This window comes from Podarcis cretensis (genome assembly GCF_951804945.1).
Source record: "Podarcis cretensis genome assembly, chromosome: 2".
In the NCBI taxonomy this organism is placed as follows: Eukaryota; Metazoa; Chordata; class Lepidosauria; order Squamata; family Lacertidae; genus Podarcis; species Podarcis cretensis.
The window spans coordinates 88,598,849-88,615,028 of NC_137171.1; the positions used below are offsets into that span (position 1 = coordinate 88,598,849).

The following is a 16,180-nucleotide window of genomic DNA, read 5'->3' on the forward strand; positions in this document are numbered from 1 at the left end:
ACATACTTGGAAGAGATTCTTCTGACAGCACAGAGGAAGAATGGCAGAAAGTAGACTGTGATCCACTCCACTGGTGTGTTGCTAGCCAGTTTCCAATGCTTCACCTAACACCTGCTGGTTACTGGGATCATTGCAGGGCTAGGTTGACCTTAACTATGGTAATTCAGCAATACATTTCTTCTGTTCTTAAGCAAGCGTGCCTAGTCAGGATCCCTTAACACAGAATAATTATGCCATGCGTGTGTGTATTTTTGTGTAAAATACACTTTACTAAATTCTAGTAAAGAATTTAAAGTGCTTTCCAGTGGCATTCCACTCTTTCAGTGGAGCAAGAAACCTGGCCAGTCTTCTCCCTATATACTGGTTTGTTTATTTTTCTATACTGCCTGTGGTTTGTTTTGTTTTTTTCTTATTTCATAACATGGTATCAATGGGTGAAAGGCACTCAATAGCAAGGGCAGACCCACTAACTTGAAACTTCAAATAAGGATGGGTTTGCATAACTACTAGCTTGGAACATGTGGCGCTTTGAGTATATCATGCAAAGGTTGCTGCAGACCCACTTTTCAACCCACATGCAGCCAGCTGAACTCGGTAAGGCAAGGCACACACACTATTGACTTAAAACACAGCTGGGTCATTCTTTTTCTCAGTGTGGTTTGAAGATGGTTTGGGGACAAACATATCAAAACACAATATTTTCCTAGATCTGGATTGTGGCTAATGCCATGTGTATAAAGGTAAATGTAAAGGGACCCCTGAACATTAGGTCCAGTCGTGACCAACTCTGGGCTTGTGGCACTCATCTCGCTTTATTGGCCAAGGGAGCCGGCGTACAGCTTCCAAGTCATGTGGCCAGCATGACTAAGCCGCTTCTGGCAAACCAGAACAGCGCACGGAAATGCCATTTATCTTCCTGCCAGAGCAGTACCTATTTATCTACTTGCACTTTGATGTGCTTTCGAACTGCTGGGTTGGCAGGAGCAGGGACCAAGCAATGGGAGCTCACCCCGTCACGGGGATTTGAACCACCGACCTTCTGATTGGCAAGTCCTAGGTTCTGTGGTTTAACCCACAGCGCCACCAATGCCATGTGTATACCACATCCCAAACCAGCTAATCTGCTTTCAGCCATCAGCCATCTGAAAGGTTTGCCCAGCTTTTTGATGACTATGTCACTGCCAGACGCTTCAAACATTTGCCAGAAGCCCTCCGACAAACGGCCACCTTGCTGAGCGACTCCCCTAGGATAGCAGGGTAAATGCATAAATAGTTGAGTGGCATTGATTATTGCGCAACGCCATCTATCAAGAGCCAGGCACCATCCACCTCGGTGACATACAGCCCCTCGGGAGCGAGGGGAGGAGGGCGCACTGCAGCCTTGATTATTTAGCCTGGCATGAATTATTCAAGGAGTCCCTTTTGGCATTCAGGGTAAGTCCCTGGTTGCCGGAATGCTCTGTCCCTTTGCCCGCCATGCCCCACTTCTATGACCCCGCATTTCAGAGAAATAAACCAAGTGACGGATGGGCTGCCTTATTGGCACATTAATTGCTTCCAATGCAAGACTCTTAATCAACTGCAGATTTTGATCCGACTCTTCCCACCCGCCCCCTCTCCGCTCATTTGTCACATGTGCTCTCCTACTCTGCCGTTCCTAATGACACAGCAGTTCAGACAGGAACCATTTATTGATGTTGCTGCATTAGCAGGCACAGCAGATAAGCCTCCTTGTCATCACCACTGATTAGAAAGCCAACTGTGCTCTTCCCCACTCTGCCTGCTCCATAAAATGCATTTAGAAAATTGGTGGCGGGGGGAGTGGAGGAGAGAGAGAGACAGGCAGTGGGATGCTTTCCGATTCCATCTCTAGGAATGAAAAGAAGCAGATTTCCATTTTAATTTTGAGCCACGGGGCGAGCGTCATCTGTATTCATCTCCTGTCATTCTTGCATTCTGAGGATTCATTGGAAACCAGGGCAAGTCTACTTTTGAAACAGAGCCATGCAAACAGAGCAATTCCATAGTTCTTGGGTTAGACCCAAAGGTTCCCTTCTGCACGGGGGAAAGGCGCAGCTGATCACCCAAGGCCTGTTTTACAGCTCATGCTGGAGCAGAAGAAGGTGAAAAGTAGATCGGGAACTATTGGCGATTTGCAGCACAGCAGCATGGGTTTCTGACTCCAGTGGTTGGACAATGGCAACAGCACAATGACTCCCACCACCACAAGTTGGACTGCTGAAATGGGAAAGAAAAAAAAGCTTGGAGGAACCAGACTTGCATTTTAGTGTGCAGAACTCGGTTCAGTTCTGGTACAAATCCCTGAGCTCACTGCAAGTTCAGAGCACTCATGTTCTTCAGTTCTAAGTTCTTCAGTTCCTTTTGCACCTGGCTCTGGTTGTTAGATCTCTAGTGAAACACAGAGTAGATCCCACAAGGCTAGAGGACCGTGCAAGAAAAGTGAACCTAAATCCAAAGAGGCGCTTCCATTTCCACAAGTAGACATTTGAGAACCACTATGGGATTCTTCCACTAGTTCAGCCGTCCCCAGCCTATTGCTGGACTACAGCTCCCATCATCCCTGAACATGGTTCTTGCTGGCTGGGGCTGATGGGAGCTGGAGTCCCAACCATCTGGAGAACACCAGGTTGAGAAGAGGGTGCTCCAGTGCTTGCACTATCAACTGCAGAAGACAATTAGCTGTTCTCCCTCTCCCCAATTCCAAAAACCTTAAATCCAACCCACAAATTTTAGGCGATACACTTTAGACATAAATAGTGTGTTCTGCCTTTTAAAAAAACTTTCTGTAGGTATGAAAAGCATAAAGCCATAGAACTGTGAGAAGCCCTAGTTCAGCATGATATTCTGCAGCAGAAGCATCCTGTGAAATTGTGACAGAGGTAATGGAAACGAGCATGGAAATGGATTTGGAACAGGAACAGAAGATGTGTAGCCTCTGGGTAGAAAAACTGGAAGTGAATTCTGATTTTGACTACCTTTAGAATGGAGCTATCAACCACTGCTTTGCTACTTCCCACTTGTATTTATTATTGGAACTCATTTTTTCATGCACTTAGGGCCATTTGATTCAATATTTCTTCTGATGGTTTTATGGCACTGTCGAGGTGGGCTTGATCATTTTTTCTCAGGGCGAGTTCAAGCATTCAGGTCTTGTTATCAGCTGCTACATGAAGTACCACTGGGATGCCACAGTCTTAGGACTGTTGCCCTAAGTGTGGCCATGTGGGGGCCTCTCTAGCTTGCTCCTCCTGCTGGCAGCTGCTTCTAATAGCAATTTTGTGTGTGTGTGCTGTGTGACACATGGTACAAGGGCTCCAATTTTCTTCTTTTTCTGTCACCCTGCCCTGTTTTCAGGAGGTCTCACAGCCACAGTAAATTATGCACGTTCTTCTCCATAGCAAAGGGTTTCAATCAATGCATGCATCATTTTTTAAAACAATGATTTGAGACCCAGAAGACATTTTTAGACATTTTTAGAAATGTTTATCCTGCTGTATTTTATCCTGTCTATTTGTTTTTAAATGACTGGCAAGCTTGACTTGCATTATGATCGTATTGTGCACCAATTAATTTGCCAATTAATTTCTCATTTCACAACTGTTCCTTGCAAATATCTGATCTTATCAACCAAATTGATGCTTGGTTAAGCAAAATCTCTTTTTGGCTTTTCCGCACATTTGATAATACCCGATTCAGTGGGTAGGATCGGATTTTCACAAGACACAGCTGTGGAACGAGAATATGTCTCAGACCCAGGCAAATCAATTGGTACACAATGCCATCAAATTTGGGTTAAGTGAAACTGATGGATGGGCCATAAGTCTCTTTGAGACTTTTTTTTTTCTTGCAGAAAGCAAACAAAAAATGCAAATAATAATAACAATTAATGATGGTGTTAAGTGCTTGGTAGGGGATCCAGGGCTGGGGAGGGACTGGGTGATCCACAATGGTGCAGAATATTGATTTTATGCAGTTTTGTATCATTTTGTTCCCTGCTGCTTGCACTGCAGATTCAGTGAAGCTACGAGCCTTCCGATGCGATGGGCACTCCTGCAATCCTGCCGTGGGGAACCTTGCGACTGGAAGAACGCCAGTCACGCTTACCACCTGCGGTCAGAACAGCACAGAACTTTACTGCTTTTACCCAGACCACCATCTTCTCCACCACGGGCCCCAAGGGTGTGGACAACCTAGGTGCACCAAGTGTAACGCCAATCAGCCTGATAACTCTCACCTTCCTTCCGCTATGACGGACGACTTCTTCCTAAACCCCGCCTCCTGGTGGCAGTCTGCGCAAGGGGTGCACAGGGAGGAGATCCGGCTGGATTTGGAGACGGAGTTCTACCTGACCCACGTCATAGTGGTGTTCAAGTCGCCTCGCCCGGCGGCCATGGTGCTGGAGAGGTCGCAGGACTATGGGCAGACGTGGAGGCCGTACAAATATTTCTCTGCCAACTGCACGGCCACTTTTGGGCTCCCAGACGATACCACCAAGGAAGGGTCTCTCTGTACCTCCAGGTATTCAGACGTGCTGCCTTGCACTAGAGGAGAGGTAGGTGACGGTGACTGAAATATGCTTCACTTTTCTATGGTCATTGAGAGATTATGCTAAAAACAAAGGTTAGAAGCTGCTGCGGAAGAGAGCAGCCCTGGTGTAGTCATGGGCAACACATGTCGTGTAACCTTTGACAGCCCTGGATATGGTCCTTTCCATCCCTATTTGCATAATCCAGCCAGTTTAGCGGAGTTTGGGTGAGCATTGCTTCAGAGAGATGGAAATGAGCATCAAAATGCACATTGCATGGAGATGTTTCTTGCAGAACCAGAACTATGGTGTTGTGTGTTTTTTTAAAGGCCTAATCATATAATTTGTTTTCCAAAGAAAGAGAGATTTTAAAAATACACAATCAGAGAAACTGTTCTATTTTCAGATGACGGTTTTTCTGTATAAAGCAAAGTCATTTGTCATGTTGTCTGTGCACATAGAGTACTAAGAACATTGCCAGCGCCTCATTTTCAGAAACCTGGATCCTGTACTTCTGTGTGTGTGTGTGTGTGTGTGTGTGTGTGTGTGTGCGTGCCAGTGACTATTTTATGCATGTCTGACTGACGCACAATCATGCACACACTTGTTGCTGCTGACCCGGAAATGGCTAGAAAATGGGGCAGAATGGAACTGGGCGGGGCTTATGCATGCTTTGCCAACATGCCGGGAGGTCATGAATGGAACCCCTGAGTAAAATGATTGCCATATCTATATCTATCTATCTATCTATCTATCTATCATCTATCTATCTATCTATCTATCTATCTATCTATCATCTATCTATCTGTCTATCTATCTCTATCCATCTATCATCCATCTATCTATCATCTATCTATCATCTATCTATCTATCTATCTATCATCTATCTATCTATCATCTATCTATCTATCTATCTATCTATCTATCTCTATCTATCTATCATCTATCTATCATCTATCTATCTATCTATCTATCTATCTATCTATCTATCTATCTATCATCTATCTATCATCTATCTATCTGTCTATCTATCATCATCATCATCATCTCTCTATCTTAATGTTTGTTTGTTTTTTGTAAGTTTTTAAATCTCTGTTTTTAGCTGTTCTTATTTTATCTGTAAGCTGCATTGAGTCCCAGCCAGGGAAAAAAGTGGGACATAAAAAAATATAGTAAGAAATCTCTGCAGCAGAATCCTGTGCAAGGCAAGTGTGGGATTCATCTAGTGGTCCTGACTGACAATTCTGGAATTCCCTTATAATTGCTTAGCATAGGATATCAGGCATATGTGGCTATGTTGACATATCCCACTCTATGGCATTCAAATGATTTTTGATGCCGCATGAACCATGTTCAGGTTTTCTCACTTGTGGAGCCTCTATTCAGGTGGCACCATGCCTTATGAGCACCCAATTTAGATGTTCATAGAGGGAAAGGCAAAGGACTGGAGGCCACTGCTACCAACGTAGCCTATCCCCTACAGTTTCACATTACTAGCTCACGCTCTGGCTCCTCCCCCTTCCGCTCCTTCCTGATCAGAGCGATAGGGGAGAAACCCAGTAATTCACCTTGCCTGAAACTGTATGGGAACTGAAATGCAGCCAGGCTTCAAAATCCACACTTCTCTGGATTTTACGATGCAGCTCTCTAACTAAAAGAAGTGTGAAATAATTGTGCATATCAGGAGGACGCGTTCTTAAAGGTGCACATATTAGTCAAAAGATGCATATATGAGTCAAAATAGCGTAGAAAAAGGCACTATATCAGGGGAAATTACTTGCAAAAATGTGCAAATTAGGCAAACTGGTATACAACAATGTGTATATTTAGGATAAATGCTTACTGAAATGCTGGTGAATTTTCATGAAGAATTTTAAATTAATTAATAAATGGCAAACTGATGCAGAAATGTGGTAAACTGGATTTGAAAAATGAGAAACTGAATTCAAACAATTGTTAAGAAGTAGGTTTTTTTCCAAGGGTGCTGAGAGTTCTTAGGAGATCCCCTATTTGCTCCCAGAGCTACGAGCCTAGGGTGCCCTGGGATGTAGGATTGATCATTAAGACACTCTGGCAACTGTCTCTCTCAGCCACTCTCAGCCCCCATTAACAAACTAGAGTTCCCAGGATTCTTTGGGGGAAAGCCCTGACTGTTTAAGGTGGCATGATGCTGCTTTAAATCTACAAATCTTTGTAAAAACAAACAAACCTCAAAACAGTTTCTGAAAAGATTTCAGCCTTGAAAGTAAAGTTATCTTGATGATCCAAATTGGTTGTCCAAATGAGTTGCGTGACTCTCAGCTTACTCCCCTTTCCAAGGTGTAGGATACAGCAGTGTAAGCAGTGTAAGTACTTGTCTTATTTTTCATCTTCTGAATGCCTTCCTAAGACATGGAAATAGTTACAAAAAGTGGCACCGCATTGCTATTTTACAGAAAACAAGAGAGGCAAATAAATTCAGTGGTGGAGCAAGTTCTGCTGGTGAAAGAGAATGCAGGCATAGATATATGCATACTGAACTTCAAAAGCTTGCATTTTTCATTTCTTCGTTTTGCTACCCATAGAAGTTGATCTAATAAAAAGCCTTCATCTGGCCTGCTTTAAGAAGACCTTCAGTCGCATGTGCCCCAGCTTTTAGTTTTACATTCACCTGCATTGTGCCAGTTAAACAGAAGGTGTGATCAAAAGCAGACGCTTAGGTTAAAATGCTGGTGCAGATTTGTACCAAGGCTAAGGTCTCAGATTCAGTGTTCAATTTTTTGATTTTGATTTTTGTATTGTCCTTATCCTGTGCTGGAGGGATCTGGGAAATTAGAAGCATGTTTTTAATAAAGCAGAGCAGCCGGAAATGAAAATAAGCCTGCAGGAGGAAGAGTTTGGAGCACTGGAAGGGTGGCAATTGCAATGCTCCCCTTTGCCGTCGCAGGAACTGTAGGTCAGAAAAGTCTGATCCACCAAGAATTTATCGACTTGCTTCTCTATTTATGTTCCTGTCAGAATCTATAGGAGGCCAAACTACCAAAAGTCCTTTCATTCCATGTGAGCGTCTCTTGTGACAGATGACACCAAGGGAGTGTGCTAGAATGATTACTGGAATGCACTGGGGGAAGAGGAATTGTGTATGCCTGAACAAGGTAACCCGTTGCTGTGGCAACAGGTTAGATGTGCCCTGCTTGATGGACCTGTTCGATGATAATAATAATTAATAATAATAATAATTTTATTATTATTTATACCCCACCCATCTAGCTGGGTTTCCCCAGCCACTCTGGGCAGCTCCCAATAGGATATTAAAAACACGATAAAACTTCCCTAAACAGGGCTGCCTTCAGATGTCTTCTAAAAGTCAGATAGTTGTTTATTTCTTTGACATCTGATGGGAGGGCATTCCACAGGGCGAGCGCCACTACCAAGAAGGCCCTCTGTCTGGTTCCCTGTAACCTCACTTCTCGTAGTGAGGGAACTGCCAGAAGGCCCTCAGAGCTGGATTTCAGTGTCCAAGCTGAACGATAGGGGTGGAGATGCTCCTTCAAGCTTTGCTAGCTAACCTATGTGGATTGGTACCACGTGCTCTCTTTTCAAACCACACCAGTGGATCAAACACTGGCTTTTTCTAATGCTTTCCTTCCATGAGACTCAAATTCAGATCTGGTTCAATCATAGCTGCCTCAGAACTCACAAACATGAGCCTGAGGAAAATAAACCAGCAAAAGAACCATTTTCTGGTTCTGCCATGAAGCCACTGCTAGTTGAGTGGAAGGACAAGAGCTCTCACACTTAGGGCCGGTCCTGCCATTAGGCAGTGGAGGCGACTGCCTCAGGCAGCATATGATGGCAGGTGGTGGTATCCCACGGCTCTTCCTCCTGAGCTTCCTGACAACCCATTCACAATATTAAGTTCCTGTCTGGAAGCCCCCATTGCTGTGATTAAGAGGGCGGGGATTCCCATAATCACAGCTGCATATATTTAAGCTGTTGTGATGATAGTCGTCATGATTTGAGAAAATGCAGGAGGTTAAGCCAGGACACCCCCCGCCCCTCAAAAAGATGGCCAACTCCAGGGCCACCTATTGAGTCTAACATGGTCCTGGAGTCAGCAGATCTGCTTTGGCCACCATGACAAAGAAAGCTCATCATTCATGACTCTTTAGTTATTCCAACTTCCAGCTGGAAGAGATCGGGGAAGGGATTAGTTGCTCATAGAGGCAAGTGCCCAAATGTTATGACTAGGGCTGTCTGTTCAGCATTTCGTTGAACTTGAGCTGCAGAGGAGATAAAATGCAGAGGCAGGGGAGGGGGGGGGAAGCAGTTAACTCCAGCAGAATAAACATGCAGATAGCACCGCCAGGTTCTGCTTCCCCAGAGGAAAGGGCTGTAATGCAGTGTGAGTGTGTTGGGGGAGTGCGCAGTACCAGGCAAATATGGTTTTGTAGGGGGGAAAGCAGAATGGAGAACAACTCAGAGGCAGCTACGATGGAAGAGGAATCCTCTTCTAACCTGCATTTTAATGAGCCACATCTGCAGGCTTGCATTCTCTTTTTCTTCTTCCTTCTGGTTTTTTTTTTTTTTTTTAACTTGTAAGCTAGCCAGGAAAAGGCACTGTTTTTCTAGCATTATTTCTGCACTTCCTGACATGCTGGACAGCAGATACTGAATAGATTTATCATCCTCTCGTTGTTATATAAACGCCCAGTGAAGCTCCTGCTTCATTGCTCAGACCTAAACGGGAAGGGACCTGGGGAGCTGTTCCTATCAGAATTGTTGACTTTTTTTAAAAAAAAAAGTTGCTTCTTTTTTATGTATAGAATTGACATTTATTAGGCTACTATCCCACCCTTCTTTTAGAAAGTAGGAGGATCAGAGGAGTTCGAGTGATCCTGGGAGTTAGCATCAGATGCTCCCAACTCCATTCAAGGCACTCAGAAGAAACACTTTTCGGAATGGTCCTCTCTGTAAGGACAATGGCTGATAAGCTTTCTTCTTTTCCAATCTGAGTTTGTTCTAGGAAACTGGTTCAAATCTACCTGAGATTGGCAGGCACTGAAAGCAACTACTATCTGATGGCAGGGTGTGAGCACTGAGCTTGATGGTTCACAATTCCAGGGCCCAGACATCCATACCACATCACCATGACTTTGGCAAGATAAATTTGCTACTTTGTGACAAACTCAGAGTATTCATACCTAGGACTCAGCTACACTCAAGTCAGTTATATCATTGTAACTCCATTGTAAAGATGTAACACCAGATGGCGCTCTAGAGCACGAAATTTGTCTATGCAATTTTACATAGGGTTTTTTTTTCTTTTGTCATAACGAAACGATCTAATTTGTGACTTATTTATAGTGGTTTTCTTCCTGTGTGTAGATCCAGCCATAGAGTTCATTCACAAGTTTTGTTGGGTGCTTCTGAGATGGGGAGAACTGATGGTGTAATCCCAACCCCTCCTCTGCATTCACTGTGTGCACCTGTTATCAACTGCTCATAGGAGCCAATCTCTTTTGCTGTCTCTTCTGCTATCTCTTTGCTGTGTCAGAAGGAGGGGACAAGACCATCCCCCCAGTTGTCCTTCCAGCAGTGGCCTCTCCGTGTCACCAGTTGCCAGCAAGTGATAGAGAGGTTCGATCTAAATTTTATTTCAGCTTATTATTAATCATCATCATCACAAGGTTCTGGTCTTTGATTGCTTTTATTTTGCATTGATGCAGGCTAATTGCTTTATGCAACTTTGTATTAGTTGTTTCATTGTCTAGAGATCCTGCTGATTAGGATAGGCAGGACATAAATTTAATATGGTAAATGAATAATTGTGCCTGGAATCTTCTACCTTATAGAAGGCGCAATGTGCCTTCATTGTTTTAATTTTCTTCTGACATCTTAAGGAGGATCTTAAGATCTTTTCTTGGGTAGCCTGCCATAGGAGGTCATGCGTAAGAAGTGCCCTGACTCCATGACTCACTCATCCTTCTTGACTCTGAGCATGAATTCCCGATAAGAGGAGCTTTTGTTGTGGCCGCATCGTTTCACGTCAACTCCAGACTGGGAGATCAGGCTGTAATAACAGAATTATCTGCATTGGGGAATGGAGAATCAAAACATGGACCCCACGAATGGCAGGAAATCAAAAATCTGAGACATTGTCTCTGGAATGAAGATGACCCTCTTGGCCGGAGATAAAATATCAATGAGATGAAGAACTGCCAGCTGCTACTGAATAGGGTGGCGGAAATACATCCCCTTCATGATGGTTGTCAGCTTGCATTTTCTGTTGCTCTAAGGCACTCCTAAATTCCTTGCTGCTAAAAAAAAAAAAGATAAAGGGGGTCAGGGCAGGCAGAGATAATAATATTCCATTTATGATGAGTTGCAGCTGAGCGACTGAAAACAATAGCATGTGAGAGGTGAGAGTGAAAGGAATTCTCGCAAAGCACAGAGCTCCAGCATCAATTGGGATTATGCAAGAAAGACAGAGTTTAGCTCTCTTTTCTGTGGGAGCATTCAAAATAATTCAGAGGACACTTCCATTCTGTAAGTTCTTGAAAGTTAGCAGCCAAGCTCTGAAGTCCTAAGAGGAACTGAAATGAGGCTGGAGCTAGGATGGTATATTGGGGTAGTATACCCCAGGTTGAAGCCAGAGATGTCCACGGTTCGACTCCCTGCTTGCCCCACTTGTTGTGGGGAAGACTCTCACTTTGTACAGCAGACAGGCAGAAAAGGGGGGAAGGTGAGGGGAACACGACAACTTGGCAATCCTAGCTGGGCTAGATCTCATAGGAGGGACCAATCAAGGAATGCCACATAAAAAGAGCAAAAGATAGTCAATCAGAGGCAGAATTGATTATTGGGCCGGCATGGTGGGTAGGAAGCAAAAGGTTAGGTGCAAATGAGATAAACTGCAGCAAAGCAAGCTGGTGGGGGAGACCAGAACAAGTTGTCTAAGCAGCCAGAATTTTACTGGCCTGCCTAGAATTGTCTCCTCTTGGCCAGTTGCCAAAATGAATGTATTTGTTATGAGCAGCTAACATCCCTGCCTTCCTTTCCCAACAAATTCATTTTTACAGTGGTCTGTTGCCCCTTTCTAGTCAGCAGCATTCTACGTCTTTTGCTCAATTCAAGAGAGCTGAGGAAACTGCTCATCCCAGAGCTTTATTTCTCAAGCAGAAAGAGGCCGTGAATTAATCATCGAATTGCACTTTGATGTGGGAAGTGGAAGTTCCATATAAGGATACCCGTTGGGACAAGCCTATCATACAATAAGCTTTGTTGCTGATGGATCGATATCCAACAGCTCGTGGGGACCAAGAGATGGCAAAATAATTTGAAATATGAAAGGCAAGGCCAGAAATACATATTTGCAAAATAATGGAAAGTATTGGAAACCTTTGCTATCTGTCTTCTTCTTTCTAGAAACTAGAGTCAAATCAACTTTTTACTCAACTTAAAACAGATCTTAGGAACACTTATAACAGGGCAGAAGAATGAAGGAACAAATTTGCCAGTTTTTAAATGTTGCATTTTCTTTGTTGTTGATTTAATTTACAAAGAACCATATAGCACAAAAATTATTATTATTGTATTGAGGAATGCTCTGAGCATCTGGCATCCTGTTCTAAAAATATTTCTCAAATGCTAACACCTCAGTAGAGTTTCAAGGCCCTGATTTCAGATTTTACAACTGGGAGGACTTCAGAAATGTTTCTGTCTCCAAATAAGTTGCTTGGTTCCAAGAGGGCAATGCCACTGCAATGGTCCATAATAATGTCCATAATAAGCCTTGCTGAGATGTACACTTTTCAACTATAATGTTGTTTTGTCTACCTTATTATAAACACCTACTTTCACTGCAATGATTGACTGTGCTTTTGGGTTTGGCTGTGATCTTTCCAAAGCCTTCTCTGACATTGATTTCTCAGGTGATGGCTGAGAGGAAGATGTGTGTCGGTACCCAAAGACACTTCTTTCTTCTGTTAAGAGACACCAGAGACTGTAAACCACCCTGTGATCCTTGGATGTAGGGCAATATCTAAATCATCACCATCATCATAAGGCGAATATAGAAATCAGGGGTTGTGTTGGTTTCAGTGGGTGTCCTTAGGTATTTCATGCCATCTGCAAAGCACCAGAAATTAAAAGCAAGCAAAAAATGTAAAGAAATGCTAGTCCACATACACATCTCAGACTTTGCTTGATGGCACCTAGAACCGCAAAAAAACTGTTACCTCTAGGTGCAACAGTGAATAGGAAAAACAATTTTTTTGTGCATGCACTCATGATACCCAACTTCAGGTGTTGATTTCAGGATCATGTGACTATTTGGGGCTCTTGGATTTTGAACTTCAGAAGAGGAAATCTCAGTTCCAGATATATTCTCTCAGTGGCTTTTGAATTCCTATTGAATTTCAGTGTTTCTCTACCAACAATGGAATGGTGCTATCTGAGCTAAATAAGCTTGTCGGTTAGCCTTTGTTTCCATTAACCAAGCTCAGGCAGGCACGTGGATTGAGTAAACTTGGTCACTGGGCTTTAATTCTGTCCATCGAAAGAATGCTGGGCACCTGTGCTAAACAGAATAGGCTGTTTGCACATGGTTCCATTCCTCAGGGGAATGTGGACAGCTGGCCGGAAGGGGCCTCTGTTGTTTCTCGTGCTTCCATTGATCAGGGAATGTGTGAACACCTGCACTGGGCGGCCTAGGCTGGGCAAATTGCCCATTGCTCCCAGGAGCAAGGGACATCTCCAGTTTGAACCCTGGGCCACTTGCAAATCAGTGTCCTCTAAAGAGATGGGAAGTTGATGGGGAAAAGAACAATGAGGTGATGTCAATGGAAGCCCTGATAGAGCTCCAGACAGAGTGTGTTGTTGCCCAAAACCCAGGATGAGAGAACTCCAAGTACTTTTTGCTGGCAGGACTCAAGACAAAGCAAAAATAAAGGTTTCTGAATCTGCAAAGTATTATCCATGAATAGTAGCTTTGAAACTAATGTAAACAGTGGTTTTTAGCGTTCTGCCTTGAGGGAACAATTGTCCCATTGACTTTTAAGCTGTCGTGAAATTCTTCTGTTCTAACAGGGAATTCTCAGCATCCTTCCTAAATCACAATTCCTAGGATCCTTTGGGGGAAGCCATGTGAGTTAAATTGCTAGAAAAACACTATAAACACTATAAAAGAGCTAAATAAAACCTCTGTTGATCACATGTGGAGAACTCGACTTCATGGTAGATTGTTTCCCCTCTCTCTCTTTCTCTGCTTCCAGGTGATCTTTCGTGCCTTAACTCCTGCTAACAAGATTGAAGACCCATACGGTCCTGAAGCACAAGACCTCATGAAACTCACCAATCTGCGGCTCCTCTTATTAAAGAGACAAGAGTGTCCTTGCCAAGGCTCAGGGCTGCTGGAGAAGCCCCACAGATTCTCCCATTATGCTATCTATGACCTAATTGTCCGAGGCAGCTGCTTTTGCAATGGGCATGCGGAAGAATGCCAACTTGCCAATGGGACAGTTGTTGTGGACAACATGGTAAGTGTTCAAGTTATGCCTCCTTAAAAACAACATAAAACAACCCTGTGTATCTAGTGCATTAGATTTATCCTTTTGCATGGCTAATAGACCACAGGTTGTTGAATGTGGCCACAGTGTGTATCTCCAAACAATTAAAATACCTGTTTCAGGCTTCTCTGATCAGAACTTAGGCCCGGCTCAAATGTTGCTGTGGCGACAGGCCTGCTGCAGAACTTTCACACAACCAAGCTCTATGCCACGGTGGTAACATTTATTTTATTATAGCTTTTGACACTTGAATTGAGCACAAATGAAGTCAAATCAGATATTAATAAAATCACAATAAAAATAAAATAGCCAAGGCCCTCTGGTCGTGGGTGGGGTCAGTCTAGCTAGAGTAATCTGAACAATTCATCTACTGATGATACCTTCCTGTAGAACAGGCTTCCCTAACCTGGCATTCTCCAGATGTTTTGAACCACAACTTCCATCAGTCCCAGCCAAGACAGGTGCAGTGACACATCCACTTTATCCAAATTTCCTTTAGCGTGGGATAGGATGGGATTGTTCTGCACATGCAAGTTCCATAAGAGTTACCAGGTTGATATACCTTGGTACTTGTTGCTTGTACAGAAAAGGACAATCATCACAGGATGGCAACTCTGTTCTAACATAATGTCTCAGTCCCATGGAATATCTGGTGAAATTAAGTTGGAGAGATGTCTGCTCCTGAAGCAGTATGCCCATGTGACTTTAAAGTTGCAGTTCTGCAATTATGAATGAAGAGCTAAACATCTAAGACATGTGCTTTCATTATTCCTGGCCATACTCAATGGATGTGAAGTGTTAAACTATTAATATTTAAACACTGATGAAATACTAACAATGCACTGGGTACTGGATATTTCAAATAATTCCCTTTTTTTGAAATGAAGGAAGGAAAGAAAGACCTGGAGGGAATGTTAAATCCTCTTCTGATTAACAGCGGCTCTCAATTCCAACCTTATTTTGGCCTCTAGAGAAATGCCAGATTTACAAGGAGTCTGGGAATTAGTCGTTTTTTGGATAAGCTGGGAACAAGTTTATAATTACATCTAAAACAAAATGACAGAATGAGGGCAAATTTGCAAAGCTCATTTGGATTTTGTGACTTACATTTACCTACATCTTAAAAAAAAAATGTAAGAATCCTTTTCTCAGTGTTTATCTTTCCCAGCAGTTTAAAATGAAGTTGATTAAAATGGGTTTGGCAGATGATGATGAAACTAGCAAAAGGCCTATTGCTGTGTCAGGTGGGATGCTTGGAGAGAGAAGCAGTGCTACTGCTAAGGCCTTCTAAGCCAGGGGTTGAGGAGAACCTCATGCCCACCAAGCCCCTTTGGCCTATCCATGCCCACCTGCCCGTCCCCTGACACCATACATGGAAGACTGTTTAAAAACCCAACAGAAATTAACTAGACAAAAAAAAAAAAGCAAAAATAAGAAGTGACATAAGAATAACTAGGAGGGAGCCCAATAGATCTTTTGGGGCAGGTACAGCCTGGGCACATCCATGACTAGAGGGGTTTTTCCCCCTCAAGCGTTACAGCTGAACACTTGGAGAACCCCTCAGGGTTTTCCGAGCTCCCAACTTTAATGTTTCTGGGGCACAATTAATTTTGGGGTAAACACAAGATTGCTTCCCCATCCCTCCTGCTGATATGGTTTGCAGCCTCCAGAACCTATGTGAGGAAATCTGTTAGGCCTCAGATTGCCAGAGGCCAAAGGAGAACTTCCCTAGAACCAAACATGGAACAGTGTCCAAATACCGTATTTTTCGCTCTATAACACGCACCTGACCATAACACGCACATCGTTTTTAGAGGAGGAAAACAAGGGAAAAAACATTCTGAATGAAACAGTGGATGTATCATTTTTGTGCTTCATGCTGTGGCCACAGACATGTGATCTAATGGTGAATTTGGGGTGACCCAATGCAAAAATCCTGAGAATCCCCGTGGATCCATGCTTTGTAACCACGTTTTTGCACCATTGCAGCCCCAGGCAACAGTGGGTGCGTGATTTTTTGGGGGCAGGCTGTAGCCATGGACATGCTATGTGATCTGATGGTGAATTTGGGGTGACCAAATGCAAA

At 43.4% G+C, this 16,180-nt stretch overlaps 1 protein-coding gene across 1 annotated transcript in view; it reads left to right on the forward strand.

Moving 5' to 3' along the window:
- Positions 1 to 16,180, forward strand: part of LOC307209452 (netrin-4-like) — a 57,428-nt gene that overhangs the window by 6,325 nt on the left and 34,923 nt on the right. Inside the window, exons 2-3 of the mRNA XM_079964526.1 lie at positions 4,032 to 4,573; positions 13,801 to 14,064. Of these exons, the coding sequence (XP_079820652.1) occupies positions 4,032 to 4,573; positions 13,801 to 14,064 (806 nt within the window). The remainder of the gene's footprint in view (positions 1 to 4,031; positions 4,574 to 13,800; positions 14,065 to 16,180) is intronic.